Consider the following 26,822-nt stretch of genomic DNA (forward strand, 5'->3'; position numbering starts at 1 on the left):
CTGCCCGTTCTAGGCAGATTGGCCGCCATTAGGGCAATCGTTCCCGTCACTTCCCTGCCAGCCTTTGTTAGTTTGTTGGCTCCCAATGGCTTATTATTAAACCTAGAAGGTGCGAGGAATCGGCTAGGCCCTATCCACTGCCACTCGCTAGTCAAGCCCACTCACCTCTAGCCCCCCTTCTAATGTGATCCCGACGGCAACCTGCGGACCTTCAACGGAGGGAGGGTACCGCAATCCAGTGGTATTTTTTCGCGAGGAAGTATCCGTAAAACCACGGAACTCCTCCGATCGTCTCTGGTATACCACCGTCATCTCATTCGTGGAACGGACGACGGTGGCTTTTCGCCACCAAGGGGGATTGGGTAGTAAATCTGCATCCCGCAATCCCGCAGAGATCTAGTTTTGGGAGGGTGTCCTGGCTGGAAATCCTTCTTGGCCAATCTTCTGCGGCTGATGTGGCACCAAACTTGGACGCCGCTCGTGGCCCGATTTGGAAATCGGTCGACGATTGGGATAGGGACGCTTTTCCAGGTCGAGCTGCAACTGCAATTGGAGTTGAGTTGGCGCCAGAGGAAATCATCTGCAATGAACGCGAGCTGTCTGATATCAGTTTTGGTCTTGTTTAACATTAGATGCTTTTCACCACTACCCCCAGTTGCTTGTCCGTGTCATTCTTTCATCGCCTCTCGAAACATTCAAAAAATCACTGCAGGAATCTTCTCATGTAGGGCCAAACAAATGGAGTCATCGTGTGCATGAGACACAACTGGACTAGGGTGCTTGTGCAACTCGGAAATTCAACCAAGGCACGTATAAATTGTTACGCCATCACTATTTAGTTAGTCTCTTGGATGCGTAAGCGGCGGGCCAGTTCATGCTGAGGGCTCCATACTCCGTACTTTTGAAACGGTTCGCGAAAGTGGAGAACGGAGGTGTCTCCTACTCAAGTCCACCACACTGTTAGTGAACTAAAAAAGCCCCCCGCCGTTAACAGAAAGCGCTGAGCGAGGCTAGATGGGCCATTCACGGTGGACTCGACTCTCCGACTGCTGATTTGCTCGCAGAGTTACACGGAATCTCCCTCGTGTTGGGCGGACAAATATCCCATCGCGTCTCTCGATTTGTACCGGGGGATTTTATGATCATGGATCTCTTTCAGGTCTCAGTAATAGTTCCGGAACAGGTCAAATCACCACACCGTATCTGAACTCTAGCCCATGTAGGGATCGTCAGCAACATATCGTGGCAACACTCTGATCCGTTCCCTGGGAATAGGGCTCCAAGTTAGGCAGGAGAAAGCCTTGATGCAGGATGTATGTTAGTTTGTATGAGCCTTGTTTAGTCTGAGTATACGAGGTACGCCTTGATCGATCGGTTGGCGCAAGAGCTGAGCAAAGAGAAAAAAAGAAAAGAAAAAAAAAGAAAAAGAAAAAGGAAGGAGAAGGGTTGAGGGGAAAGGGGAAAGTCACCTCGTACATCCTAGCAAACGATAGGGTAAGAAAAAACGTCAAAAATAGTACACATGATAAATCTAAATTAATTTTTTTTTCATGCAGTCATCAGGTATATCAGACTGGCTCGGAGTTCACGATGGGTCATTCAAGGTCAGGACTTGGAGGCAAATTGACGAACCATCTGCAGTCCAGCTCTTCTCTTGAATCGAACTTGGGTGGAAATCAAAGTCGGCGGCCGAGTCTCTATAATATTTTGGCCTATCCATGGCAATCATCTGTTCGTAGATCGATTTTATAGCGCAGCAACCATGGAAGGGCGCCCACTGTCTCTGGCATGCCAGCAGGCGGACAATTCTTTTCGCGTCCCAGTGCAAGGTTGTCGAGATTTTGATTTCTCTCTTCTTTTCGAGGAAACAATTCTGGGAATATTGCCTTTAGGAATTCTGCTGGTAATCAGCCCTTTTCGTCTATGGTTCTTGTCTCGAAAGCCGCGCAAAGTAGCAGGCTCGTGGGCTTTATGGATCAAAACAGTATGTCAAAGTCCCCTTAGAACAATGGCATTGATCATCAACTTGTCTCGCACGTCGTTCTGACCTTGGCCATCCCTTTCAAGGTCACATGGGTCATCTTAGGGGCGATTCATTTCGCTCTGGTTGCTCTGTGGTCTCTTCCCTCGGCGGCGCGAACGCACGCATCCATTGCGACGAGTACCGTGACCGCGGTGGGGGTGATCTGCTTGAGCGTTCTCTCCTACTCCGAACACACTCACTCCGCTAGACCCTCTTTTCTCCTCAACGTCTATCTTTTCATCACGCTTCTCTTCGATGTCGCGAAGACAAGAACCTTGTGGCTTCGAGACATCGAGGGCATCGGGGGAACGATTGCGATAGTCACCTCTGTGGCTACCGGAGTCAAGTTTCTTCTCCTCCTCCTGGAGACGTTGGAGAAGAGACGCCTCCTCAAGCATGAATACAGGGACTATTCCCCGGAAGCTACTGCTGGCTTCTTCAATCGGGCTCTCTTCCTATGGTTGAATCCTTTGTTCAAAAATGGTTTTTTCAAGCAGTTAGCCGTCGATGATCTTTTTACGCTCGACAAAAATCTGGGCTCTCAAAGACTTCAAGATGCCCTGGAAGCCAATTGGAACCAAAGTAACTCGCCCGAGATACCTATTTTCTGCCATCGATACCCAAACTAACAAACCCCAGTTGAAAAACCAGGTGACAATGCATTGCTGTTCACGATTTTCAGAACATTCGCATGGCAGCTGCTCGCAGCCATAGTCCCACGGGCTTGCCTCGTTGGGCTAAATGTCTGTCAGCCTCTACTTCTGCATCGATCGCTTTCCTTCTCCGCTGAGCCAGACACGAGTAATACAACCAACGCCGGATACGGATTGATCGGTGCTTACATCCTCGTGTACACGGGAATGGCGGTGGGTATCCCAGCCATTAGTTTGTTATCCCGCTACGAGCGTTTCCTAACGAAGGCTTCAGGTATCTATGGGACAATATCAACATTTGACATATCGCGTCATTACAATGGTGAGAGGGGGAGTTGTCTCTATGGTCTATAAGAAAGCAAGTACTCTGAGCGTGAAAGACGCTGATCCTGCTGCATCTCTCACATTGATGAGTGCCGACATCGAGAGGATCGTTCAGGGTTGGCAAACGATACACGATATTTGGGGAAATACTCTCGAGATAGCTTTGGCGATCTTCCTTCTTGAGCGGGAGTTGGGGATCTCTTGTGTTGTTCCGGTTGGAGTCTCACTTGGTAAGCATGAACTTTATCTCAGTGTTGGCGGGTACCCTTGACGCTTTTCACTTCATCGTTCTCACTTCTACCTTTTTCTTTCTTCTTTTTCTGCATTTATTTCTGACAAACTTCTCATTAAGTGGCGCTCGTGGGATCCTTGATCTCGCTTTCGCTTGTTGTTTCGAGGCAAGCCATGTGGCTTGAGGCTATCGAGAGGCGTATCTCATCAACAGGGTCGATGCTTGCTTCGATGAAAGGGATCAAGCTGCTTGGTCTCAGCCACTTTTTCATGACTCATGTTCATGGCTTACGTTTGGAGGAGCTAAAAATTTCGAAAAGTTTCCGGAAGATCCTGGTCTGGAATCTGGCATTTGGTGAGACCGTCAGCACTTAAAATTGAATTCCCAAAGTCTAACCACACTATACAGCTTGGATGACACGAATATTTGCCCCAATATTTACATTTGGCGCCTTCGTCGGTATATCGCATAGTAGGGGAAATGATTCAGCTCTGAACACTTCAAATGCATACACTTCCCTGTCGCTTTTTGCCCTTCTATCAGATCCATTGCTATCTCTTGTGATGGCGCTGATGACATTCGTTGGCTCGGTTGGGTCTTTCAAGAGGATTCAAGAATTCCTCCAGATGGACAGCCATGTGGATTCCAGACACGGACTAACTTCATTCCCGGTTGACGTTTTTAATGAGTCGAAAATCTTTGGCTTAATCAGAGATTCGGACTGTTCGACAGATGAGTCAAGCTCATCGCAGTCGGTTAAGGCTACTTCTCTGCCATTGCCCTATGAGATGATCACAATTCAAAGAGGAAGCTTCGGATGGAACGGAGAAAAAGCTCCTTTACTCAAGGATTTAACTATTACAGTTCCGCGGCAATCATTTTCCGTCATTGTTGGGCCGTCTGGTTGTGGAAAATCAACGCTGCTCAAAGCTATCCTTGGAGAGACACCATGTCTCGGTGGAAGCCTGGCTCTATCATCCCAGAGTATTGCATATTGTGATCAGGTCCCTTGGCACATGAACGCAACTATCAAGGACAGCGTTGTGGCAATGTCTTGCTATGATGAGAAGTGGTACAATTCCGTGGTAGAGGCATGTGCCCTAGTTGAGGACTTCCGGCAATTACCACGAGGGGACCAGACAGTGATTGGCAGCAAAGGTATCGCTCTAAGTGGGGGACAGAGTCAACGCATTGTGAGTGTCACCTATTGATATACGATCTTGGAATCTCGGCTAATTCAAGTGTCTCTAGGCACTCGCAAGAGCAGTGTACGCCAGGAAAGATATTGTTATTCTCGATGATGTTCTAAGCAGCTTAGATGCCGCAACTGAGGATCATATCTTTCATCACTTACTGGGCATTCATGGCTTGCTCCGCTCGATCGGCTCCACGGTTCTGTTTGCTTCTTCATCTGGTCAGTTTCGATCCAGACGCCATTTACCTTTTTGGGGGGGTTGAGCCTCATATTGACCGAGCATCTTACAGTAAAACGAATACCATATGCTGACCACATCGTGGTTCTTGATACTGAAGGTCGGGTCTCGGAACAAGGAAGCTTCAAGGCCCTTGATCCCGCCGGAGGATACGTATCTGGCTTTTCTTTAGGGGCACCCGACTGGGATTTCAAGGCAGAAGGTCTTCCTGCGCCAGAAATCCCAAAGGCTTCGGTCGGCTCTAATGATCAAGACAAGGAATACATTATTGACAAATTCGGAAGCGGGGGCGATGTCTCAATATACCTTTACTATGTTCGCTCCATTGGTTGGGTCCCGACCATGGTTTTTATCGTAGCAATTACCGGCTTTGTGTTTTGCATATCCTTTCCAAGTAAGTCAATCTCGACTCTTCCCTGTTCACTTCTCTTAACAGTTGATCTGATCAATTCTTAACAACTAGGCATCTGGATAAAATGGTGGGCTCGATCAAATGAGACCGATCCTGGAAAGCAAACGGGATACTATATCGGAATTTATGCAATGCTCGGCGCCGTCGGCATGATATCTCTCATCATAGGTTGCCGGTCAGTATTTTCCAAATCATTTCAGCCGTTGGTTCAATTCAAAACTCATGGTTTGTCCAACTTCTAGTCAGATGATCATCAGCATGGTGCCAAAGTCAGGCGAGAAGTTTCACCGCCAGCTCTTGAGTAAGGTTCTCAGGTGAGTAAAATCCCGGATTCAAACATCTGGTTAGAGTTACTAATGGTCACGGAGCGCACCAATGCAATTCTTTGCAAGCACGGACACCGGTGCTATTCTCAACAGGTTCAGCCAGGATTTGCAACTCATAGATATGGAGCTCCCAGTTGCCGCCATCAACACATTCGTCAGTGAGTTTCCGACTGTTATTTTCTGACACCAAATCCAATCTCCGCCTCGTTGAATTCAGTAAGCTTACTCAATTTACTAGCCTTCGTTCTTTGCTTATGCCAGATGGTTTTCATGGGAATCGCCTCAAAATATGCGGCCATTTCATTTCCCCTGGTAATTTTTACCATTTACAGCATCCAAAAGATCTACCTTCGCACCTCACGGCAGTTGCGATTCTTGGACCTTGAGGCAAAGGCGCCATTATACGCGCACTTCACCGATTGCCTTGGGGGTCTAACAACTGTAAGAGCTTTCGGGTGGCAGCAAGCACTGCAAGACAAAAACCATCGGCTCCTTGACTATTCTCAAAGGCCGTTCTACTTCCTCTACGCTATTCAGCGATGGCTCACGCTAACTCTAGACATGGTCGTTGCTGGGATTGCGGTTCTTTTGATTATCCTTGTTGTAACGCTGCGAGGGTCAATTGGCTCAGGCTATGTGGGAGTCGCTCTGCTCAACGTCATCTTATTCAGTCAGAGCATCAAATTACTTGTGACATTCTGGACAAATCTTGAGACTCACATTGGTTCAATACTTCGCGTGAAGTCATTCAGTGAAAACGTGGCTTCGGAGGATCAGCCCGATGAGAACGGGGATGTACCGCCAGAATGGCCGTCGAGGGGAGAAATCTCATTCGAAGCTGTGTCTGCCGAGTATCGGTATGTATATCTTGGGAATCTTTCGAACGATTTACTAACAATGTATCTCATGTAGGGCTTCTGAGCCGGTTCTTCAAGACATCTCATTTGCTATACAAGCAGGAGAAAAGGTTGCAATTTGCGGGAGAACTGGCAGGTCGGTGACCTCGTTATGGAACCTCGGTCGGATTATAGGCTAACACGTTGGCTATAGTGGCAAAACATCTCTCATAATGAGCATCTTCCGCATGGTTGATCTCACTTCCGGGAACATCCTGATTGACGGCATCGACATATCTCAGATACCTCGTCAAGAGATACGCTCACGCATCAACGGCGTCTCTCAAAGCCCATTACTAATCCAGGGGAGTGTCAGACAGAATGTCGACCCGACGTGCCGTTCTTCTGACGATGCTATAATGGCAGCTCTCAAGACTGTTCACCTTTCTACAAAGATTCGAGAAAAGGGAGGCCTCGACACGAATATCGATGATCTCTTCCTATCGCAAGGACAAAAACAGCTCTTCTGTCTAGCTCGGGCAATTTTGCGCTCTGGAAACATCCTTGTACTCGACGAGGCTACCAGCAGGTATGTTAAACGGGGAATTCGCTCAATTTTATTGGCTTTCACAAAGATGTTAACGATTCTCGGGCAGTGTCGATACTAAAACCGACGAGATAATGCAACGAATCATCCGAGAAAAGTTTGCCAACCACACAATCATAACAGTCGCTCACAAGCTCGAGACTATTCTCGACTACGATAGAGTCATCGTACTTGATGCTGGTCGTATCATCGAGTCTGGAAACCCCTATACTCTCCTTGGCTCAGAGTCCCATTTCAGCAAGTTGTATGCAAAATCGGTGCTCGAAGAGTCGGAGTAGGCTAGTGATGCATCACATTGCGTTCTTTCAAATAGTTCTTATTTTAATTCTTACTTGCATCTTTGCGAAATAGAGTAATTCTATTTTCTACATATATCCTTCTCTGCTGGCTCGCTTTTTTCTGTAGCTATATTTAGAAATTTGAATAAATCCCTCACAAAATTAGAAGACTGGGATAGCTATATACACATTCGAAGCACATGCACATGAGAATTCATACCATTGGCATAAATACTGAATAGGCACAATCCTATCATAGGCGAGTTGAGCTGGCCCCTGTTCAGGCCTTATAAATCAGGCATCCATACGGCGGCCTTGCATCGGCTCTCCGCAGCGTCCGACAACTTGACTTGTTCACCTTCACTCCATCATGGTCTACCGCGGAAAACCCAGCAAGTCTTGTCGCGAATGCCGAAGGCGTGACATTAAAGTATCCTTGTCCTATTACCATCCAATCATCTGATATAATCGCTGATCCTTGCTTCCAGTGCGACAAGAAGAAAGATGGATGCTCACAATGTTCCCGAGCGCACATCCCATGCTCGAGATACGCGGATCCCGCCAAACTCATGATCCACGATGAGACACATTCAACAATTGCGAGAGCTCGTCAAAAGCGCGTTTCGCAGGGCCCATCATGCCCTGGCCCTCTGTCCCTTAACTTGCTTCCCACGGTGGAAGATCGCGCAAAATTACTCTACGCATCGCAATACATTGGTGAATCATCGGCAACCAGCCTGTTCTCCTTGATACGGGTTTTCTACCCGCCGAAACCTGATCCCTCTTCACTGCTGGGCACCGCCGTGCGCACTACCTTCTTAGCTTTCTTCTCGTCCTTGCATGAGTCAAGTTCAGTCCTTTACGAAGCCCGTGTCAATTATGGGTTGGCGCTCACCCTCGCTAGAAAGGCAATTCAGTCGCCTGAACAAGCGAGAACAGACGCCACCTTATTTTGTCTGCTGCTGTTGAGCGTCTTTGAAAGATTCGCTCATTCGGGGCAAGGGGAGCTCCTAGTCTCAGATGGTCATTTACAGGGAGCTTTGGGACTGATGTTCCTGAGGGATGACAGTCAGTTTGAGGGCTCAGTAGGCATCACGATGCTCCTCCAGCTAAGTGAACTAATCGCCATCAATTGCCTTGCCAATGAGTCAGATATCCCGTCTTCTCTCTTGTCTTTAAGGCTCAGGGCACTTCGGAGCGTCGATTCCTCGTCTCCCAGGTGGAGGTTCTCAGAAGTTTTGCTACAGTATGCGCATCTTAAAAATCTCATCCGAACCGGTCTTCCGCATGCGCAAGCCATACTCCGGGCTGAGTTGCTTGATCATGAACTCGATCAATTGTCCCAAGAGCTGCTCCCCAGGAACCAGGTTCCCTTGCCACTGCCAGAGCCCACGGGACAACCAGATCGATGCCCGGATCATAAAACGAGAAAGGGCTTGAATAATATTCGCGTGGTCCGCATTCTACTAGCTGAATCGATTCGCGAGCAAAGTACTCCACTTCTCAGAACTTCGACAGATCATGCGGGTCTGGTCATGGAGAGACTTCACCGTTCTACGCGCACATCCAGTTCACTCAGTCTAGAGATCTGCTCCTCCATTCCGTACAGCAACTCTGGACGTTCGCTCACTTCCGACCTTTCCAGTGTACAGGTTGCCTCGCTATCTTTTCATCTCTACGTGGCCAAGGAAGCGGGTGTGATCCCGGACCAATTGCGACTGTCTATCCTTGAACAGATGCAGGCTTTACAGCAGAAGCAACTACCAGGACATCAGAGACTGCTGGCCGAGTTACAAGAACGGCCTCATCAACGACCAAATGTCTGGAAATCATGGCTCAAATTTGGAAAGGAAGATTTCTCAGTGTGATTTATTAGAGTGGAAATGGCGCAAATACGCTCTTTAGACCTCTATATCTAGTACTCATTGAGTGCGGACGCATGGGCCGGGAATCTCTGGCCAACAACAGGAAACTCCTCCAGGATCGAAGCGATCTTCTTGAAATCATCATCAGTCAAGTCAAGGGTGCTCACGTTCTCCAAGACCCTTTCCTCAGACCGCGCACCCGCCACGGGAAGAATCACCGGCATGCCCGGTCTCCCATTGTGCGATTTCACCCACGACAGAGCCAACTGGGCCGCAGTGCACCCCTTCACCTGGGCCAACTTCTTGATCTCCTCCGCCGACTGCACATTCTTCGCAATATTCTCTGGCAGGAACCGAGGGAACCCCCGCTGCAAATAAAGCTCCGGCACGTCCTCCACGCCCTGGATCCGGCCCGTCAACAGCCCAGCACCCAGCGGCGTATGCGCCACCAACACAATCCCCAACCCCGCACACGCCTCGGCAACACCATTCTCAAACACCTCCTGCGACCAAAGATTGACCTCCGCCTCCACCAGGTCGATCTTCGCCACGCTCGCCGCCCTGCGGATCGTCTCCGCCCGGACCTCACTCAGCTGGATACCGCCGATCCTGCCCTCGGCCTTCATCTCCGCCAGCGCCTTCACGCTCTCCTCAATCGGGACGTTCGGATCGACCCTCGCCGGCCCGAACGCATCGATCGTCTTCTTCCCATCCAGCACCCGCAGCGCATTCTCTAACAGCCCACGGAGTCCCGCGCGCGAACAATCCATCTTCACGGTCTTCATATCCACCACCCCGCTCTTCACCATCAAGACCACCTTCTCCGCATCCTCCGGATACTCGCTGAAATAGCGGTTCACGAGATGCAGCGAGTTGTACTCCGGCGTGCCGTAGAAGTCCGCCGCGTTCCAGACATTCGCGCCGGCGTTCAGCGCCGTCTTCAGGACCTTCAGCGCCTTGTCTTCCGGGGTCACGTCGCCGGGCAAGCAGAATCCTAGACGGGGAATCCATCCATAGTCAACCACTGGACCGAGCATGAATGCGCAGTATCAGCATAAGTACGGAAAAAAACTCACGCATCAGACCCAATCCATCCAACGAAATCTCTTTTCCAACAACGGATGGCATCTTGTCACTTGAATCCGTCTTCGAACAGAATAGTAATTACCCAGAGGGCGTAGAAATAGAATCGCAAGAGAGAACTGATAACTTGGAGTTCAGAGTAAACGATCTGTACCTCAAAACCAAACCAACCCCCCGTCCCCATCCAGCTTTTTATCTTCCTCAGAAACCATCCCCTCTCTCACACCCATACCCATTAGAAACCAATCAACCCGGAAATAAGCCCACAAGACGGAGATAACAACCGCATCTCCATCTTCCTGTCTCCTTCGTGGCGCCGTGGAAAAGACAACCCAAAAGCAATACACACTCGCGAATAGATCTACACCGAGGCCATACTCCGTAAGTCCGGTAACGCCGGGAATGGCATCAGTGACCAGGTGGTTACCCGATTGGGGATAGTGGGGGTTGCGTCGAGACCCACCGGTTTACTGGAATTGGAGTTGGACCCAGAGGCCTAGACTCGGTGTTTTGGTTATACTTAGTCTATACTATGCAAGGAAAATTGGAAGGGATTATTCCGAGATTGGCCAGGTCCTGCGTCTGAAAGAGAATTACGCCCCAAAGGATCATGCTAGAAAGAGAGGCAAAAAAAGAACAACACATCCGTCCGATTGTGCACCGTAGAAAAAAAAATATAACGAAAATGGAACAAAGACCCTACAATTTCCTGCTTCTTTTTCACCGCCAGATAAACTAACATGTCAAGAGAATTTCTAGCCTAGAGTACAAATGCAGTCCAAGAGCTCAAATCAGGAAGACGAGTGTAGGCCAAATCAACGGAGAGCGGGAGAAAAAACAGCACAATCATATGGCAAACTCTTGTGGTGAATATTGATCTAGAGTAGCATCGTATCATCATTATCGGCCTCATCGGAATCAAGAGCCCCAAACTCCCAGTCCCCTCGTTCGATCCTGCTAACCCGGTCTAATTCGCCCTGGTACTCGCGACGCAGGTGGTCGAGAGTGACTATGACGCGACGGCGGGGACCGACGGTCTCGGCAGACGAGGATTTGCTTCCTCTACGACTGGAAGGTCGGATGGCCGTAGGACTCGCACTTAGCCTGCGCTTGGATCCGTAAGGAGTGGGCGAGCCAGCCTCGGCATCGTCCATAAATACGTTTCCGTCATCGTCGGCCTGTAGGCTACGACGTCTGTACGGCGGTGCAGCAGACACGAATGGGTCATCCTTCTCGATGAGAATGTAAGATTCGCTCTTGTCGACGCAGCCAAGAAGGTTGATGAGTGACAGAAGCTCATGTCTTATCTCCTGGCTCTCGGGGTCATCCTCCCCGGCTGCGGTTGCCAGATCATCCGTGGCACGGCCTTTGGCAAAAGCTAAAGCCGACGAGCTATCCCGAGAGTTCCGGAGTCGCTGAACATTGCGGTAGGCAATCTCAGCAGCGCCGCGATAGTCACCTCGTGCAATACGATACGCCTGTAGGATCCGTTGGTAGTCTGGAGTGCCGTCGGTCCATTGGTTCTCGCCATCCACGTAGGAGGTAAAAGAAGTCTGCTTCCGTGCGAGTGAGACCAGGGCCTCATCTACATAGGATGCGATATTGGGGACAAGTGCTGTTGGGAAATGAAGAATCTGCTGAAGTCCGGCAGTGCCGGAACCTGATGCGGCCAGGATACCTGTGATCAAAGAGCTAAGCGCAGACTTTTGAAGTGTGAGGTCCTTGTAGCGGGCAAGTGCCGAGTATGCCTGGTCAAATTGACAGTTGTGAAGAGAAGCATAGAAGAGGCGCGAAAGAAGATCCGTTCGCAGGCTGATGTATTCGGGATCCTGCTCTGAATAGCCTTCACTCGCCAGCGCCTGCAATGCAAGACTGGCAAAGTCTGCAACATGGGTGAACGAGCGAGCGTGTTCAAAGATAGATAATATGTGCTGGAAATACTTCGGTAGACCGTTATGGAAGCAGTCCACCGAAACGATATCTAAAAGAGTCGACGACATCTCGTGCAAGTTACCCAGAGGTTTGCCGCAGGCTACATAACCGGTTAGAAAGCAAGAATCGTGCCACATTCAGTATACAGGCCAAACTTACAGAGCAGATATGCAGATTTCCGGAAATACAAGGCTGCAATGTCGAATTCGGACATGGCCACGTACAGGCGGCCTTTAACATAGGTCGCCCAGGATGTGCTTGGCTGAAAGCGGAGGAAGTCCCAAGCAAGATCGATGTTGTTTTTCGCAATGAGATCGCATTGAATGTAGACCAGTGCGTTTGGATAGGCAACCTCCCCTTGACGCGTGACCCACGATAGAACATCGCGAATACCAAGGCTCAGGGTATAACTTTGGGGTAGGCCGATGGTCTGGCGAGGTTTGATATCGGTAGCAAACAAGTCCTCCAAGATGGTTGCAATCCTTTTATTGCCTTTCTTTGACGATGATCCCTTCGGTGAGAATGTCGAAGCGGTCAGGTCTCCAGAGCTGTCGGCAGGTCTGTCGGCACATTTCCGGGAGTTCGAGCTGAGCCATAACATCATTTCATATTCCCTCAGCAAAGTAATCAGCGATGCAAACAGTTCGACGGCATCGAAATCAGAGCCTTCCTCCTGCTCTACTTCGCCATCCACGAAGAGAACCAGGGCTAGGAGGTCGATGAGAATCTGACGCGTAAAGAGGATGGCCTCCTGGACACCATTGACGGTGACCTTGACGCCGAAATGTGTGGCCAAAAGATCGGAATCCTTGCCGGGAAATCCCAGCGGGATCGTGTCGATGATGGTGTAAAAAACCTCATTCCTTAAGTTGAAAATGTTCAGGTGTTTGTTCATAGCACCGACCAGGCCATCGTAAATTTTGTTAGAGACTTGCTCCCCAAATTCGCATCGATCGCGGAAGGTATCCATCCTATCGGGAACGGAGGACGAGGGCTCCGTGAACAGCTCTGCTTCAAGGGCTCTTTGGCATGCCACCTCAAGCTCTGCTGGAAATCTCTTCCTGAATCCCGCGGCGACTTGGATAAGATGAGACGCTTGCTCAAACAAATCACCGATTTCCGTGCCCAGATTCCTGTGCCTCCAGCGGTCCACGATCTTGGGCCCTTCTGAACGAAGCTCCGAGCCCGAATTGTGTAATAGTAGTTCTGTAGAACTGCACTCTCTGATCACCGCACAGCCGCCTGAAAGAAGCAGCCATGGAATCTCATAGTAGGAATCGTACGCAAGTGCAACCGGTTCGAATCTTCTTCTGTTGATGTCGTCCGCGATCTGCCAGAATTGACGCCACTTGGAGTCGGTGTCTGCCCGGTACCGCGTGAAATCCATTTCGTCGTCGGCGTACTTGCGGAGTGAGACGGTAGCGGCGATGGTGGTGCAAAGCCGTTCCGAAAGAGGGGTGTCCTTCTTCAGCACACTAGGCGAGGACAATGGCTTAAGGGCCTCCTGGTAAATCGCCAAAGCGGTTTCAAGCGCCTCGGGCGAAATCCTGTTGGGATGTAAAAGAAACTTCAACCACTTTTCAGTCGGGTCCTCGACATCAGAGGGCACCGGCGGCGTCGGCGGGTGCTCCTCTCCACGGGTATCCATAACTGTCGATACCCAGTTATTATCCCAATCCGTAGTCAGGCTCTCGAAATTGAAGTGCAGCGTGTAGAGCTGATAGAAGCTGCTATTTCTCCAAAGGACCCATAGCTCCATTCCCCTCCCTTCTTCCGCGGGCTTAACCTGGAAATCCGCAATCGTCCAGAACATGTTGCCTGACGTATCGGGATCCAAAGGCCTCAGCGAGGCATCAGGGAAGAGATCTTCAATAATGAGAGGCGATGTTAGGCCCCCTTTGATGGCCCAAAATTTGAAGCGACCATCCTCGAAGGGCGAGTATGTGATGAGATAATACCGGTAGCCGCCATCCAACGCTCTCTCCACGTTGAAAACGCGAATGAAAGATGATTCGGATGGGTTGAGTGAGTATGTTGTCGCATCCGACTGTGGTACTTCGCGACCCAATAGATCCTTTGTCGCAACCAATTTATTCGTGGCGAGGTTCCATATCTTCAGGGTGTGGTTTAGACAGATCGCGAAAACGTATGTCTGGTCGGAAGTGGTTGCGATCGCATTGGCGAGATTAGTGTCGAGATGACGGCCATTGTATTTGATCGAGGGTTGCGCATGCCACCTGACCAAGCCTCGAATCGACGATCCCCAGGTTCTTTCGTCGAAAGTCAATGGGGTCCAGTGTGAGCCTAAAGAGACATTGCGTTAATATTTTGTTTTGGGGCGATGCGCTTTTTTATAAACAAGGGCCTGGAGGGGAGGGGAGAGTGCTATTACCATCATCGCTGGATTTCCTAGTTAGGCGCAAGAGAGAGCCATTGTCGAGGGAAATGAATAGCTCAAGCGGGCTGCTAGCATGTAGTCGGTGAGGGTGAGAGAAGGTAAGAGGTGCCGGGACACAGGACTTGCACCAGTCCGAAATGTTCTCATCGATCGCTTCCGTCCGTCGAAAGAATTCCGGGCGCAGGGTCAGAGTGTGTAGCTGTTTGGAGGCCGTAATAACAAACACGCTGAGCACTTCGTGGTCCTCCAAGTCCGCGAGATCAACACCCGACGGAAGTATCTCTTCTTTGAAATCCAATCGCAAGGTCACGTTGTATTCGTGGTGCTCAATTCCTCCCTTTGTCAAATCCACACACTGGATCTCCAGCACCTTGCTGTCGTCGACGACCCTCCAGAGGAACGTTCGGGGATAAACGCTGCGCTTGCGGAAATAAACGGACCCCTGGGTGGCCAGATAGCGCTTGGAAAATTCGTCTTCATCCCTCGCGATCGAGTCGTCGGGTTTTGTGAGAGGGGAGGTCGAGAATCGAGCGCGGCCTGGCGAGTTCGCTTCTGATGGGATGCGGATGGTCACAACGGAGTTCGGCGAGTACGGCCGGAGGTCGACTCGGGTGTCTTTGTAAATTCTGGCCATGTCGGATTTGCGACAAACCACCTGGGACGATCTTGGGAAGAAATGGTCACCTCAAGTCTCCATGGCCGGAAGTCGCCGAGGAATGGAATGGAGTTGTCGCTGCCCGGGAGGTGGACGTGGAAGTGGAAGTGAAAGTGAAATGACAAGAAGCAGCTCTTCCGCTCAGAAAAAACAAGGTCTTGGCACGGGACCTGCACGCGCCGTCCGTTTGGGAGCTCTTTATCTTATGCTTCATTTCTTGCCATTCCTTCTGGTTCTTCTATTTTTTTATATTAATGTAACTACGCCACTATCGCCTCTGGCTGAAAATATACTGATCACGCTCCCCTGGTAAAATTAAAAAAAAAATAAACTATCTAATATGTACTGACTAACTCAGAAAGCGAAATTCAATAAGCGTACGTCTTGATCGTCATGTCATAACTGAACAATTATGCAGGCACCTCCTCATTCATTTTCTAAATCCTTGGGGCTTGGGTCTCCGATACCATCCTCGTTGATAGCGAAGAGGCAATCGCTTTCTGGAAGGCAGGGACTGTCGTAAATCTTGCAAACTCGAGTCTCGCCGCGGCCCTTCTTCAAGCTGAGTCGGGTCGTACTGGCATGCGCGATGATATTACCACCAATGGGCTTCTTCGGATCCGGATTGAACATGGCACTAGGGCCACCGTCCACTTGCGCCACGACCTGGTTCGTAATGACCACTGCGATACCGAATTCGTCCGCTAGACGTTGGAGCGTTCGCAGGAATTTGGCCAGATGAGTTTGGCGAGTTGACAATTCACCACGGCCATTGAAGTCCGTCCGGTAGAGCGACGTTGCCGAATCGACAACAAGCAGCGAGAACCGAGTCTCGCACATCATTTGTGATGCTTGGTTAAGCAGCTGGAGCTGATGATCGGAGTTGTACGCGCGAGCATATGCCACATTGTCAAGGACTTCCTCTCCGACAAGACCGAATCTCTGGGCAACGGCGAGCAGTCGCACCGGTCGGAAAGTGCCCTCGGTGTCGATGTAAAGACATTTACCTTCGCCCCCGCCCATATCAAAGGGAAGTTGGCAGGTCACCGCAAGCGTATGACATATTTGACTTTTACCGGTTCTGAATTCGCCGAAGATTTCGGTGATCGAGCCCGTCTCGATGCCGCCCCCTAGTAGAGTGTCCAGTTGTTTTGAACCCGTTGTGATCGAGATTAGTTCGCTTCGTCGCGCATGCATTTCCGTGGCTGTTGTGAATCCCATCGGCACAAGCTTCGCGGCTGTTCAAGAGTATAGTTAGTCATCGGTCCAATGACATAGGCATAGGCTTGTCACGATGTGACTGAAATTTCTGGCTTACCTTCAATGAGAACTTTTGTAGCCTTCTGCTCGGAGATGCCCTTGATCTGTTCCAGCACCCGCTTGGGTCTGACGCCGGGTCAGCCGCATTGATCCTATGGATAGAAACGAAAGCGAACAGGGTACGTACGTATATGCAACAGCTTCGACCGTACGATAGCCTTCATCGACGAACAGCTTGATATCTCTCGCCGTGAGCCCCGCAACTCCCTATGTGACGAGCCACGAATTAGCATCCCGATGCACTCCATGCGCGTGTTATCACCTCAGTCTCTCACCTCCAAGGCAGAGAGTGGCGTCGGCGCTCCTGGGCCCGGAAGCCCACTCTCATCGTACTCATTCTGGGTGTCCATGTCGGCAGTCATGTTGGTTGACAAGAAGTACGACGCGCAGCACGTGCCGATGTTGATTCTTAGGCGCAGGTGATTGGATTTCTGTTGCTGGGGGGGAAGGGTCTGTTCGCCGATTCAGGAGGGGTGAAGGCAAATTCTGATTGTACAGCCAGACGGCAACCTGCAGCAATAAATTCGTTGAGGTGGCGAATGGCAACGATCGGAGTCAATCGTCGAGGTGTTGTGGACGCGTCGAGCCGTCACGACGTCACGTGGACTAGGCAGTGAGGCCGCCGCGGATATGAGGAATCTAGGTTAGCCTCGTTGCCTGCGGGCGGTGCTGCCTGGGAAAGCAGGCATCCTTTTCTATCCCGACTGACGATGGCCTTGAATAAGAACTCGGCGACTTGATAGAAATCAGTGCAAAAAAATGATTATTATATTTGAAGAGGTCCATTACTGACTATGCTACTTATGTATGATAGTTAGTTAGGTAGCTTCTTGTTGTGAGAAAAGATGTGAGGCGAAAAGTTCAAAAAAGAACACCGAAAAAAAGAATCAAGAAGCAAAAAGAACAGTTGTCCAACCAAGCAGCCAACTTCCCTGTAACGGGTAGGTGTAATCTGGTGACGCCATCCTAGGGTGAAGATGTCTCTGCAGAATTGCTTCCCTCAAGGGTCATCTTCATTGCTTAATGCCTCCTAGCATCGTGAATTACTTGCACGAGTAAGATGACAACCCCCGGATTCGTACCAGGCACCTCTCCCGCTGGCGCGAACGCCGAAGCAAGGTTACTGGCTTAGCGGTTGACTCTCCCGCTCGACTATCCGTAACAGATGGAATAGACGACCCAAAACTTGGTTTTAAGTAGGTACGGTCGCAGGTCAACACCATCACTTCTTTGCTCTTGATCTTTCTACTGTGTTCATATCTGTATCTCATCTTTATTCTAGGCAGGAATTGGAATTTAATGTTTAAGGGCTTGTCATGTCTTTGGTCATTTTCTTTCTTTCCTACTACATACCAATATCTTAGTCGCCAATGTCAATCAATAGTCATGCTGTTCTCCGGTCAAATCGCCAGAATATATAGAGCCATTTAAGGTGACTATATCGGCATATCACCCATATTGCCAAATAACAAGGCAGAGACACACCGGCAGCCGTTTTAATGCTACGGCCGCTTTGAAATCCTACACCAACATTAAAACCGCAATCCCACCCACACACATCTCTGAACCTACGCCAATACGACTCGCACCCCTATTACAGTAATCAAGGCCTCCCCTGCACCCCTGTCGGTACACGGCACTGTTCGTCGCCTGGGGTAGTACATATGCCATCATTGCATACTTGTCCAGGCACAGTTCATGTTTGAAAAGCAGTCACATAAAGAGAAGAGGTTATGAATGATAATCGCTGAACGACAACCAGTGTGCATACTACAATGATCGGGTTCCTCATTTGAATATAAAATACTGTCTCTGCGGCCTAAGGACTGCGACACCTCCAGGGCCATCGATGCCAACTGCCTCATCATCCTGCAAAGAGGCATCTACTGGGGAGACATCCGGTTATAGTAGGAGTGGACCGTGCAATTGTTGGATACCGTTGGTAAATATTAACTTATGCCAAGAGGAGGTTAATACTTAAAGCAATCCCAACCAGCTAGATAGAAATGGATAAGACATATAAAGCAAGCCAGATCTATTGCGTGCACTGTCCTGCGTTGATCCAACCGTGGATATACTCCGGAGGAAGAAGGAAAGACGCCGAGACGGGCATACTCCGTCCAAACTTCAAAGGGAACCAACACTTTTCTCCACGGCCAGTGGGGCAACCCTATGCGCCGGACAAATTCCAGGGCGCCGTGGCCAATGGCAGCGCCATCATCGCACGACGATCGTGCAGCGTCCTTACATCAAAGCACCACCTCACTTCACAATTTGTACCGACGCCGAACCGCCGATCATGTGAGGGTTGGGGTTCCTTCAATTTGGCCACCCTTCTCGCTCTTGTCCCAAGTTCCATCTCCGTTAGACTTCAGCCTGCCTTCCCCTTCTTCCTTCCCCCCTCTCGTGTTGGCCTCGGAAGCCCTATGTCCGATTCTTTCCCGCGCATTCAGCCCTTCTCTCCTGTCCCATTATTATGGTTCCGTTCCGCAACTTCTTGGCCAAAAAGTCCGCCGCGCCCAATGGCGGGGAGGTCGATACCAACCTCAACAATGGTCGCTTATCTGCTGAAAACCCCAGCTCAACGGCCGTGAACATCAGGAAAAGTTCAGACAACGAGCCGCCCGAATATAAACTAAGTGGTATGCCCGGGTTTTGTTCAATGCGAACGGCTTGACCCCGCTAACGTTGGGCTGTGGAACACAGTGGTCGACGACAATGGCGCTTACCTTCCGGTATCTAAAACCCTTTCCTCTTCATGTTTCTCATTTAAATCCTGTTCCTCTGAAATCTTGCGACATGGCTAAACTCGATAAATAGCCATCCCCTCCGGAGAAACAGAGTTTCTGGCGACGATACCCAGGCTCCTCGAAATCATCGAATCACCGAGATCTAGTCGACGACAATGAACCCTTCTCCATATCCCGCGAATCATTCGATTCATACCGACGGTCCTTTGTGAGTTTATTCTGTTGCCCGAGATCATGACCCCATCTCGCGCGGGGAAACATTCCCTGCTCACATTTGCTGCCAAGGACATCTCCGCCCGCTCGCCCGTGAGCTACAGCGACGCAATGCCCTCCCGAACCTCCCTCGACTCTCGCTTCTCCCGCATGACCTCGCCATCCCGCACACACTCCGGATTCGAGAAGAAACCGGAATCAATGGAGGAAGAATTCGAGGACGTGGGACTCGACGACGAAGAAGCGAAACCGAAGAAGAAGGGCATCTTTTCGCGCCTCGGCGATCTCACCGGCGACTCGCAGACATCATCCTCGAATTCCAAGTCCTCCCACTTGGGCTTCCACATCCCCGGCAGGAAACGGGGACAAAGCAACGTGGGCTCGGAACTTGGCGCCATGAAAACCCCACCGCAGGGCGCAGAGACCGCAGAAGTGCGCGAGGGCTGAGAAATTCTCCTCGCGGATTCAGTACAATGTAATTGGGGGGTTTTTTACCGGGGCGTTTGAATGGGGCCGATTAATGAGACATGCGACCTGACCTACCTTCTCTTCTTGCTACAACTTTGTTGGTTCCTGGGTTGTTTGTTGGATGATTTGATGATTTGTAGTTTGATCATCATTGCTGTATACAAACCGATTGCTTGTAATGCACCTAATGTTAAGTTTCAATTATAGAACTCTGACTTGCTTTTAATTTCACTGTTTATCATGTTTGCTTCTATTTTCTTGCAAGAATCTCAAAAATAGTCCGATGAAGATCCCACCCTTTGCTTATCAGTGGAGTGCAAACAGTGCAAACGCCACCCGACCGCTCTCAAGAAAAAAAAAAAAAAAGCAATTCCGCGGCAATAAATTTATCGGCGCAGAAAATTATCCAAGCCGGCGGCATTCGTTCCAGACTTGCTCCGCTTGAACATTTCCACCTCTTGCACGTCCTATCCTTTTCTTTTTCTTTTACCGAAAAAAAGTAGGACATAGATCATCATGGTCGGAGTGAAACGTCCAGTTGACGGCGCCGACGGGCGCAACGGCAAACGAACGAAGACGAAGACGGCCGTTCCGACGAAGAAGGACAAGTCTGCGTCGGTGAAGAAGGCCGTTTCGAAACCCGAGTCCAAGAAGGGCGACAAGTTCGGAAAGAAGGACAAGAAGGCCCCGGCTAAGAAGAAGGTCGAGGAGTCGGAAGACGATGACGAGGATGATGATGAATTCGACCTGGATGATGTTTCGGATTCCGATATCGACGGGGAGAGTGGATTCCAGGACGACGAAGATGTTGGTATGGAGGATGTGAATGACGACGAGGAGGACGAGGACGAAGATGAAGATGAGGAGGAAAAGAACTCTGCAGAGCCTGCGAAGAGTAGGTCCTTCTCTTGACACTGCCTGGCATGTCGGATTTGAGCTAACGGTCGTGAATTCTAGATGGCAACAACAACAACTCCCGCGAATCGCACATCAAGCAGAAGGCTCTCCAGCAAGAGCGTAAAGCCGCCCGACCCAACGCCGATATAATTCTCCGTTCGAAGCAGCTGTGGGAGCGCCTGCGTCGCAAGTCGCACGTTCCGCTGGAGGAGAGAAAGAAGCTCATCGCCGAGCTTTTCGGAATCATTACCGGACGGGTTAAGGACTTTGTGTTCAAGCACGACTCGGTCCGTGTTATCCAGACCGCCCTGAAGTATGCGAACACCGAGCAGCGCAAGCAGATCGCCAAGGAGTTGAAGGGTCACTACAATGAACTGGCACAGAGCCGATATGCCAAGTTCTTGGTCGGCAAGCTGATCGTTCACGGCGATAACGAGACCCGCGATTTGATCATCCCCGAATTCTATGGCAACGTGAAGCGACTGATTCGTCACCCCGAGGGATCTTGGATTCTTGACGATATTTACCGCATGGTTGCGACACCGGAACAGAAGGCTGTCCTCCTTCGGGAGTGGTACGGAGCGGAATTTGTGGTTTTCAGAGACGAGAAGAAGTCGCCCTCCGCCGAACTCTCCGAGATCTTGAAGGAATCGCCCGAGAAGAGAGCGCCCATCATGAACTACCTCCGCGAACTCATCAACCAACTTATCCAGAAGCAAAGTACTGGATTCACAATGCTGCACGACGCCATGCTGCAGTACTTCTTGAACACGAAACCGGGCAGCTCGGAGGCCACCGAATTCATCGAGCTGCTCAAGGGCGACGAAGAGGGAGATCTGGTGAAGAACCTGGCTTTCACCAAGTCCGGCTCGCGGTTGATGTGTCTGGCCCTGGCTTACTCCAATGCTAAGGACCGCAAACAACTCACCCGTTTCTACCGAGACACCATCAAGATCATGGCGGGCGACCTCCACGCCCACATGGTCCTTTTGGCTGCATATGAAGTGATTGACGACACCAAGCTTACCGCTAAGCTGATCTTCCCCGAGCTTCTGAATCAGAGCGCAGATGCCGAAACTCGCATCGAGGAGCTGATGTTCCAAGTGACCGATTTGACAGCACGTATTCCCGTTCTGTACCCGTTCGCAGGAGACCGAGTCAAGTGGCTTTTGCCCGACATGGACCAAGAAGTCCTAAAGGAGATTCGCGAGGTGCGCAAGGAAACGTCGAAGAAGGACCCGGAAGTTCGACGCCAGGAGCTGATCAAGGCTGCGTCTCCCAACCTCCTCGAGCTCATCGCTGCGCGCGCCGACGCGTTGCTCGAGACCAGCTTTGGCTGCCAATTCATCTCGGAGGTCCTGTTCGACGCCGACGGAGACAAGAGCGAGGCTCTGTCTGCCGTTGCCACCGCCGCCAAATCCAGAGCCGACACCAAGGATTCGCCGTTCGTCGGCCGGTTGTTGAAGTCTCTCGTCCAGGGTGGACGATTCAACGCCGCCACGAAGGCCGTGGAGAAGGTGCAGCCGGCCCTGAACTTCCACGGGCTCCTGTATGAGCAGATCTCCGACGAGATCATGTCGTGGGCCACGGGCTCCAACACCTTCGTGGTGGTGGCTCTGGCGGAGTCGGACGAGTTCGAGAAGAAGGCCGAGTTGCTGAAGACGCTGAAGAAGAACAAGAAGGCCCTGCAGAAGGCCGTGGACTCCGGGAAGGATAATAAGAAGGCAGGACCTGCCAGCAGCGGTGCGAAGCTGCTGCTTGCGAAGATCTAGTTCGTCTGATAGAGGCTTGTATTTGTATGTTTTTGTATGTGTGCAAGCTGAGGATATTCTTTAATGCTGTTTGGATCTCAAGGTTCTAGGGTTTGCATCTTTCATTTGTACAGGGTCTGAGATATTTTTTAGGACCGAGAAAGCTATAAAAAGCATTTGATTTTTTCTTATTTCCCCGGGTTTATACATGATCATTCTGGGATTTAAACCCGTAGATACCTTCTGGGAGGACAATTGCAGTCTCCAGGGCTACTTTTAATACTTGCAAAAAGAGCGCGAAAGGGGAGAATCATCGTACACAGGCAATTAAACAGACAGCTATACAACCAACAAATTTCGTTGCTATCGTCACAGATGGAAGACTCAGGAGAGGTAATGATCCTTGAATTTTTGGACTTCAATCTCAATTAGCAGTGTTCACTCTCACCCTGAGATATTTACCGCTTACCTTCTGTTGCCAGATCAGACCACTTCCTGATAATTTTCGCTTTCTCATGCCCGAGAATAATCTCGTTCGCAGGCTCGCTAGTGTTTTCGATCGCGTTCTGGATGGCTGTGAGGTCGGTTATGACCACACGGACGGAACCTTCATACACACAATTGAGTCTTGCTCTGGGCCATTGATAGAGAACTGGCCTTACCTAACGCTAGTTGTAGGTTCTGCAAAGCTCCTCCTGACTGAGCCTCCATATCCATAGCGGCCACTTTGTCCTGAAGTGAGATTCTCAGCGTGAATACTGAATACTAACCCCAATCGGTTGACAGATAGCAAACAGTTCTGTACGCACTCGTATATACTTCAGCGCAGCGAGATCGTCTTCCAAATCGTCTTCCGGATCATTCTTGCGAAGTAGATCCTCCAGCTCCGAGTCGTCGAGGTTTCTCAGAATGGTTTTCAGCTGGTCCTCGCACGTTTTCACCCCGTCGGTGCCGTCCTTCATTTCGCCGAAGGTAGTGTCCGTCTTCGTCTCCAGAGTCGTCACACCGTCCAGTCGGTCAGCAGTGAGCTTTCTGACTTGCTCCCGCAGCGCTTCATTGTCGGGGTCGTTGGTCAGGTCGTTCAAGCCTTGGAACAACGCATCTGCCGTTTCGAGTAATCAGCAATTGACGGCCAAGCATGCTCTGGGAAGGTTGTCTTGGCTTCAATACCATAATCACTCTGCGCTGTGGACGCAGTGCTTAAAATCAGGTCACAGACCGTGCCTACTTCCCTGTATCCGTGCTAGAAGAGCGAGTGTAAATAAGCCTGTTTCCTTTCCTCTCTTCCTAAATGAGATGACGTGTTGCACATGGTCCCAACTTACCCCAAGCCCCTGGATGGACTGCACAGCCTAATTTCGCAAGTCAGCATAGGTCGCGGACAAAAGCTGAGCCGGCAGACAAGACTCACACTATAGCAGGTGTCGACGAGCGGAATGAAATAAGTATTGAGCTTTTGATAGTGAGCTCATTGCCGAGGCAAAGTAGGAACATGGGAGGTAGAGGCCATACGATATTCCACCCCATCGGGGATATCCCGCTCCAGTATTGAAAGCGATCCTGGGTGTATGGTAATTCCAGACTTGCGTTGACGGCTGTCTGGAGGTCCTGAAACGAGGGTCCATCGCAGACAAAGCTGCCCTCGACGAGCAGGCCGCGCGGAGTGAGAAAGTCGTCGTCGTCAGAAGACATTTTCGGTAATTTGGGGAAGGGGGGGATGCGATACTGCGTTCTCTGGAGGGTGATTAGTTCCAGCTCGCGTTCCTCGACAAGGAGCCTTTATAGATGCTTTGAAGTACATATGCAGCTGTTAGAAGAACAGGGATATCTGCTTCAATCTGCCGGTTGATGCGCATTTTTTCCCTGGAAATTTTGAACGCCGCTTGCGAATGCCATATCTCATCTTTCATGCCACTTATTAATTGCTGCGTCACTCGGGACGACCGGGAAAACTCCCGAGTGGTTCTGTACGGCAGCAGAGTTGGAGGCGTGAGATCTAGACCTGCTTCCAGCCCTTCTGCAACCACGCCACGGGGGAGGATAATTATGCTATCTAAACCGCATAGATGCAGATAATCACTGCATTGTGCCTAGTCGTAAGCATGCACCGAGGGGGAGTTTGATCTTGTTCTAATCAGATAACCGATTTCTACTGATAATCTGTCTATATGAGATATCTATTAGCGATTAAGTTGTCTCTTGACTGAACAGCTATGCTCCATCGAAACAAGGGCCCGAAGAATTCTCCTCACGCAATGTTCGTCTCGGCCAATGACTTGCGTGACGCATAGTGACGCTTTCAACACCGCATCCAGGCCATTGTCGGTGCTATAATCCCGAGAAGGAACTCGGACATGCAACTCAGACATAAAAGGGCGTTCTTCATCCATTGTCCCCTTCAAATCCAAGCAAATCCTCCATTCACCTGCATAAGACTTTCGAAGCCTTTACTCAGGAATTCGACAGAACCTTGTCCTGCCCCACCCCAAGATGAGCGACAAGCCCCCCGATGATCCTACCCGATGGTATCCCCTCGGCCAGTACGTCGAAGATGAGGATAACTACAGCGGGAACCGTGTCGGGGTTGCTGACGACGACGATGGAGGCCAAACCTTCACCCTGGCTCGAGAAGACATGGCGGCGCTGAACCGATTCACTCAAACAGGCCGAATGCTCCCCATGACTCGCAATGGATATGAGGTTCAAATGGGTCTCACCAGCGAGGCCGAACTGACTGACCAAGTCTGGAACGCGGTAGACACGATGCTCCTTACCTTTAAAACCGTAAGTTGTATACATACAAACCATTGCACTATCCTCTGACATGCCTTTGAACGTACCAGATCAATAACGACTGCAACTCCTTCTTGAGCGAAGAAGGCAATGGAGACGCGGGCAAGGGCACTTGGGCCAAGACTGTTGACGTTGCTGCTCAGATTTGGACCTATAGCGACAATGCCGGGGGTGAGGCCGGCGACTCGTTTTACGAGAGTATGCTTGCGGCTGTCAATGCCTTCAATGAAGCAACCAATGAGGACGACAAGAACGCACAGAAGGATTTGATCAAAGAGTATACGGACATGCAGAAAAAAGATTGCTCAGCACTCGCGACGGCCGCCGAAACAGTCGAGACTGAGCTGGGTGCGTTTCAGACCAGGTGCTCGGGCTATGCCACAGAACTTACAGGCCATGAGAAAACGATGGAGGGTCTCCTGCAGCAGGAGTATGGCGATATTGAGTGTCTGAAGGCGGACATTGAAAAGCAGACCGCTATTATCAAGTCAAAGCAGAGCAAGATTGATGCAGGTAAGCTTCCAGCCGAACCCTTTTCTCGCCAGAAAGTACCAACACAAGATCCAGACCGCCTCATAGAAAAGCAAGAAGCCTACTACGAGTGGATGTAAGTTAGATGTTCCCATGACTAGAGCGTGGCTGACACCTAGGAAAAGTCCCTTCGTTGGCGCCATTGCCGCTGCTATCGTAACGGCGGTGATGGAAACCAATATTGCCGACCTGGAAGATGCGATCAAGAAGTTGCAGGACATCATCGCCTCGGACCAAGAGAAAATCCGAGTTGTAGGAGCTGTGCAGGGCCATGTTACCGGCATGAAGGTCAGGCTTATATTTTCCTTTTCTAGTTGACACCTACGGGTCGGTTGACAGACAACGCTTTCCCTTCGATATGCTGACCACGATTCCCCCCCCCAGACCGAAATCCACGAACTCAATGACGTTCTTACACCGGCCATCACGACGCTGGGGAAGCTGAAAGGAGCCTGGCAAGCCATGGGGACCATGCTGGACGCGCTGAACGCGGCATTTAGCAAGGCCAACGATGAAATTGACTACCCAAGCATAGAGAAGAACGAGCTTGATAAGATCCGGCGCAAGTGGAACGACCTTCGAAGCTACAGTGAGTAGGCCAGTACTTCTATTCGATGACCAACGAGAACCCTAACATGTCTCTTAGCACAAACGTATCAGGAGGTCGCATATCTGACCGACGTGCCCAAGGCGACTTCCTTCGGGCAATATCTGGATGAGTTGGAGCAATCAAAGAAGTCCCTCAACTGATTCTGGTCATTGATCTCAGGGCGGGTGTTGCCTATATCGATTAGCATCATCACAGATTTTCACTAAGTTACCTAATAGTTATTGAAATGCATTCTGTTCTTCATCCTCAGAGCATACCAAGTAGAGAGAGAGAGAGAGTCTAGAGGAATCAATGGAAAGCCGTTGATGACTAATATCGGCACATCACATGCTCAGCACAATGAAAAGAACTTCCAAGACTCGACAATCTGAATCTTCTCGTCGAATGAAATGAGATTGTCCGACGCGGCATTGAGAAAGAGCCCGTCGATTT

General features: G+C 50.3%; 8 protein-coding genes across 8 annotated transcripts; 5 read left to right on the plus strand and 3 right to left on the minus strand.

Moving 5' to 3' along the window:
* The first annotated feature begins 1,611 nt into the window (after nucleotides 1-1,611).
* abcB (putative ABC multidrug transporter) lies at nucleotides 1,612-7,182 on the plus strand. The gene is made up of 15 exons (XM_024846037.1): nucleotides 1,612-1,984; nucleotides 2,068-2,605; nucleotides 2,663-2,889; nucleotides 2,951-3,230; nucleotides 3,353-3,586; nucleotides 3,641-4,425; nucleotides 4,484-4,646; nucleotides 4,718-5,059; nucleotides 5,129-5,252; nucleotides 5,320-5,391; nucleotides 5,446-5,561; nucleotides 5,642-6,260; nucleotides 6,316-6,396; nucleotides 6,454-6,828; nucleotides 6,896-7,182. The coding sequence occupies exons 1-15, from the start codon at nucleotides 1,763-1,765 to the stop codon at nucleotides 7,122-7,124; spliced, it is 4,407 nt and encodes a 1,468-aa protein (XP_024699189.1). The 5' UTR covers nucleotides 1,612-1,762; the 3' UTR covers nucleotides 7,125-7,182.
* A 312-nt stretch (nucleotides 7,183-7,494) lies between these two features.
* P170DRAFT_514193 (Zn(II)2Cys6 transcription factor domain-containing protein) lies at nucleotides 7,495-9,218 on the plus strand (the record flags this gene model as incomplete). Its single annotated transcript, XM_024855185.1, has 2 exons — nucleotides 7,495-7,554; nucleotides 7,613-9,218. The coding sequence occupies 2 exons, from the start codon at nucleotides 7,495-7,497 to the stop codon at nucleotides 8,990-8,992; spliced, it is 1,440 nt and encodes a 479-aa protein (XP_024699190.1). The 3' UTR covers nucleotides 8,993-9,218.
* P170DRAFT_368559 (aldo/keto reductase family protein) lies at nucleotides 9,040-10,117 on the minus strand (the record flags this gene model as incomplete). Its single annotated transcript, XM_024844865.1, has 2 exons — nucleotides 9,040-9,983; nucleotides 10,066-10,117. The coding sequence occupies 2 exons, from the start codon at nucleotides 10,115-10,117 to the stop codon at nucleotides 9,040-9,042; spliced, it is 996 nt and encodes a 331-aa protein (XP_024699191.1).
* A 533-nt stretch (nucleotides 10,118-10,650) lies between these two features.
* Nucleotides 10,651-15,152, minus strand: P170DRAFT_393946 (nucleoporin Nup120/160). Its single transcript, XM_024846038.1, has 3 exons — nucleotides 14,397-15,152; nucleotides 12,164-14,308; nucleotides 10,651-12,104 (listed from the first exon to the last, which is right to left on the minus strand). Exons 1-3 carry the CDS (start codon nucleotides 15,034-15,036, stop codon nucleotides 10,951-10,953), a joined length of 3,939 nt encoding a protein of 1,312 aa, XP_024699192.1. The 5' UTR covers nucleotides 15,037-15,152; the 3' UTR covers nucleotides 10,651-10,950.
* A 3,485-nt stretch (nucleotides 15,153-18,637) lies between these two features.
* P170DRAFT_514197 (uncharacterized protein) lies at nucleotides 18,638-19,787 on the plus strand (the record flags this gene model as incomplete). The annotated part of the gene is made up of 4 exons (XM_024855186.1): nucleotides 18,638-19,019; nucleotides 19,084-19,112; nucleotides 19,198-19,335; nucleotides 19,413-19,787. The coding sequence occupies exons 1-4, from the start codon at nucleotides 18,854-18,856 to the stop codon at nucleotides 19,785-19,787; spliced, it is 708 nt and encodes a 235-aa protein (XP_024699193.1). The 5' UTR covers nucleotides 18,638-18,853.
* Nucleotides 19,788-20,220: 433 nt separating this feature from the next.
* P170DRAFT_393955 (uncharacterized protein) lies at nucleotides 20,221-22,630 on the plus strand. Its single transcript, XM_024846039.1, has 2 exons — nucleotides 20,221-20,703; nucleotides 20,766-22,630. Exons 1-2 carry the CDS (start codon nucleotides 20,325-20,327, stop codon nucleotides 22,475-22,477), a joined length of 2,091 nt encoding a protein of 696 aa, XP_024699194.1. The 5' UTR covers nucleotides 20,221-20,324; the 3' UTR covers nucleotides 22,478-22,630.
* Nucleotides 22,631-22,651: 21 nt separating this feature from the next.
* P170DRAFT_468634 (uncharacterized protein) lies at nucleotides 22,652-24,331 on the minus strand. Its single transcript, XM_024852566.1, has 8 exons — nucleotides 23,969-24,331; nucleotides 23,868-23,909; nucleotides 23,782-23,808; nucleotides 23,627-23,699; nucleotides 23,266-23,558; nucleotides 23,119-23,188; nucleotides 22,926-23,063; nucleotides 22,652-22,872 (listed from the first exon to the last, which is right to left on the minus strand). The coding sequence occupies exons 1-8, from the start codon at nucleotides 24,146-24,148 to the stop codon at nucleotides 22,841-22,843; spliced, it is 855 nt and encodes a 284-aa protein (XP_024699195.1). The 5' UTR covers nucleotides 24,149-24,331; the 3' UTR covers nucleotides 22,652-22,840.
* Nucleotides 24,332-24,946: 615 nt separating this feature from the next.
* On the plus strand, nucleotides 24,947-26,628 carry P170DRAFT_514200 (uncharacterized protein; the record flags this gene model as incomplete). The annotated part of the gene is made up of 6 exons (XM_024855187.1): nucleotides 24,947-25,240; nucleotides 25,300-25,762; nucleotides 25,817-25,856; nucleotides 25,906-26,068; nucleotides 26,165-26,369; nucleotides 26,427-26,628. 6 exons carry the CDS (start codon nucleotides 24,947-24,949, stop codon nucleotides 26,528-26,530), a joined length of 1,269 nt encoding a protein of 422 aa, XP_024699196.1. The 3' UTR covers nucleotides 26,531-26,628.
* Nucleotides 26,629-26,822: the final 194 nt, after the last annotated feature.

The sequence above is a fragment of the Aspergillus steynii genome (assembly GCF_002849105.1).
Source record: "Aspergillus steynii IBT 23096 chromosome Unknown P170scaffold_10, whole genome shotgun sequence".
Lineage (NCBI taxonomy): Eukaryota > Fungi > Ascomycota > Eurotiomycetes > Eurotiales > Aspergillaceae > Aspergillus > Aspergillus steynii.

Bases quoted from the DNA above. Each gene is read 5' to 3' on its own strand.
- abcB (XM_024846037.1), top strand. From the start codon at position 1,763: ATGGAAGGGCGCCCACTGTCTCTGGCATGCCAGCAGGCGGACAATTCT. The intron at 1,985-2,067 runs GTATGTCAAAGT...ATCCCTTTCAAG, and splicing joins GGGCTTTATGGATCAAAACA to GTCACATGGGTCATCTTAGG. The intron at 5,392-5,445 runs GTGAGTAAAATC...ATGGTCACGGAG, and splicing joins CTCTTGAGTAAGGTTCTCAG to CGCACCAATGCAATTCTTTG.
- P170DRAFT_393946 (XM_024846038.1), bottom strand. From the start codon at position 15,036: ATGGCCAGAATTTACAAAGACACCCGAGTCGACCTCCGGCCGTACTCG. The intron at 14,309-14,396 runs GTAATAGCACTC...ATGTCTCTTTAG, and splicing joins TAGGAAATCCAGCGATGATG to GCTCACACTGGACCCCATTG. The intron at 12,105-12,163 runs GTAAGTTTGGCC...CCGGTTATGTAG, and splicing joins GAAATCTGCATATCTGCTCT to CCTGCGGCAAACCTCTGGGT.
- P170DRAFT_393955 (XM_024846039.1), top strand. From the start codon at position 20,325: ATGGTCGGAGTGAAACGTCCAGTTGACGGCGCCGACGGGCGCAACGGC. The intron at 20,704-20,765 runs GTAGGTCCTTCT...CGTGAATTCTAG, and splicing joins CTCTGCAGAGCCTGCGAAGA to ATGGCAACAACAACAACTCC.
- P170DRAFT_468634 (XM_024852566.1), bottom strand. From the start codon at position 24,148: ATGTCTTCTGACGACGACGACTTTCTCACTCCGCGCGGCCTGCTCGTC. The intron at 23,559-23,626 runs GTATTGAAGCCA...TCGAAACGGCAG, and splicing joins CACAGCGCAGAGTGATTATG to ATGCGTTGTTCCAAGGCTTG. The intron at 23,189-23,265 runs GTGCGTACAGAA...ATCTCACTTCAG, and splicing joins CTGCGCTGAAGTATATACGA to GACAAAGTGGCCGCTATGGA.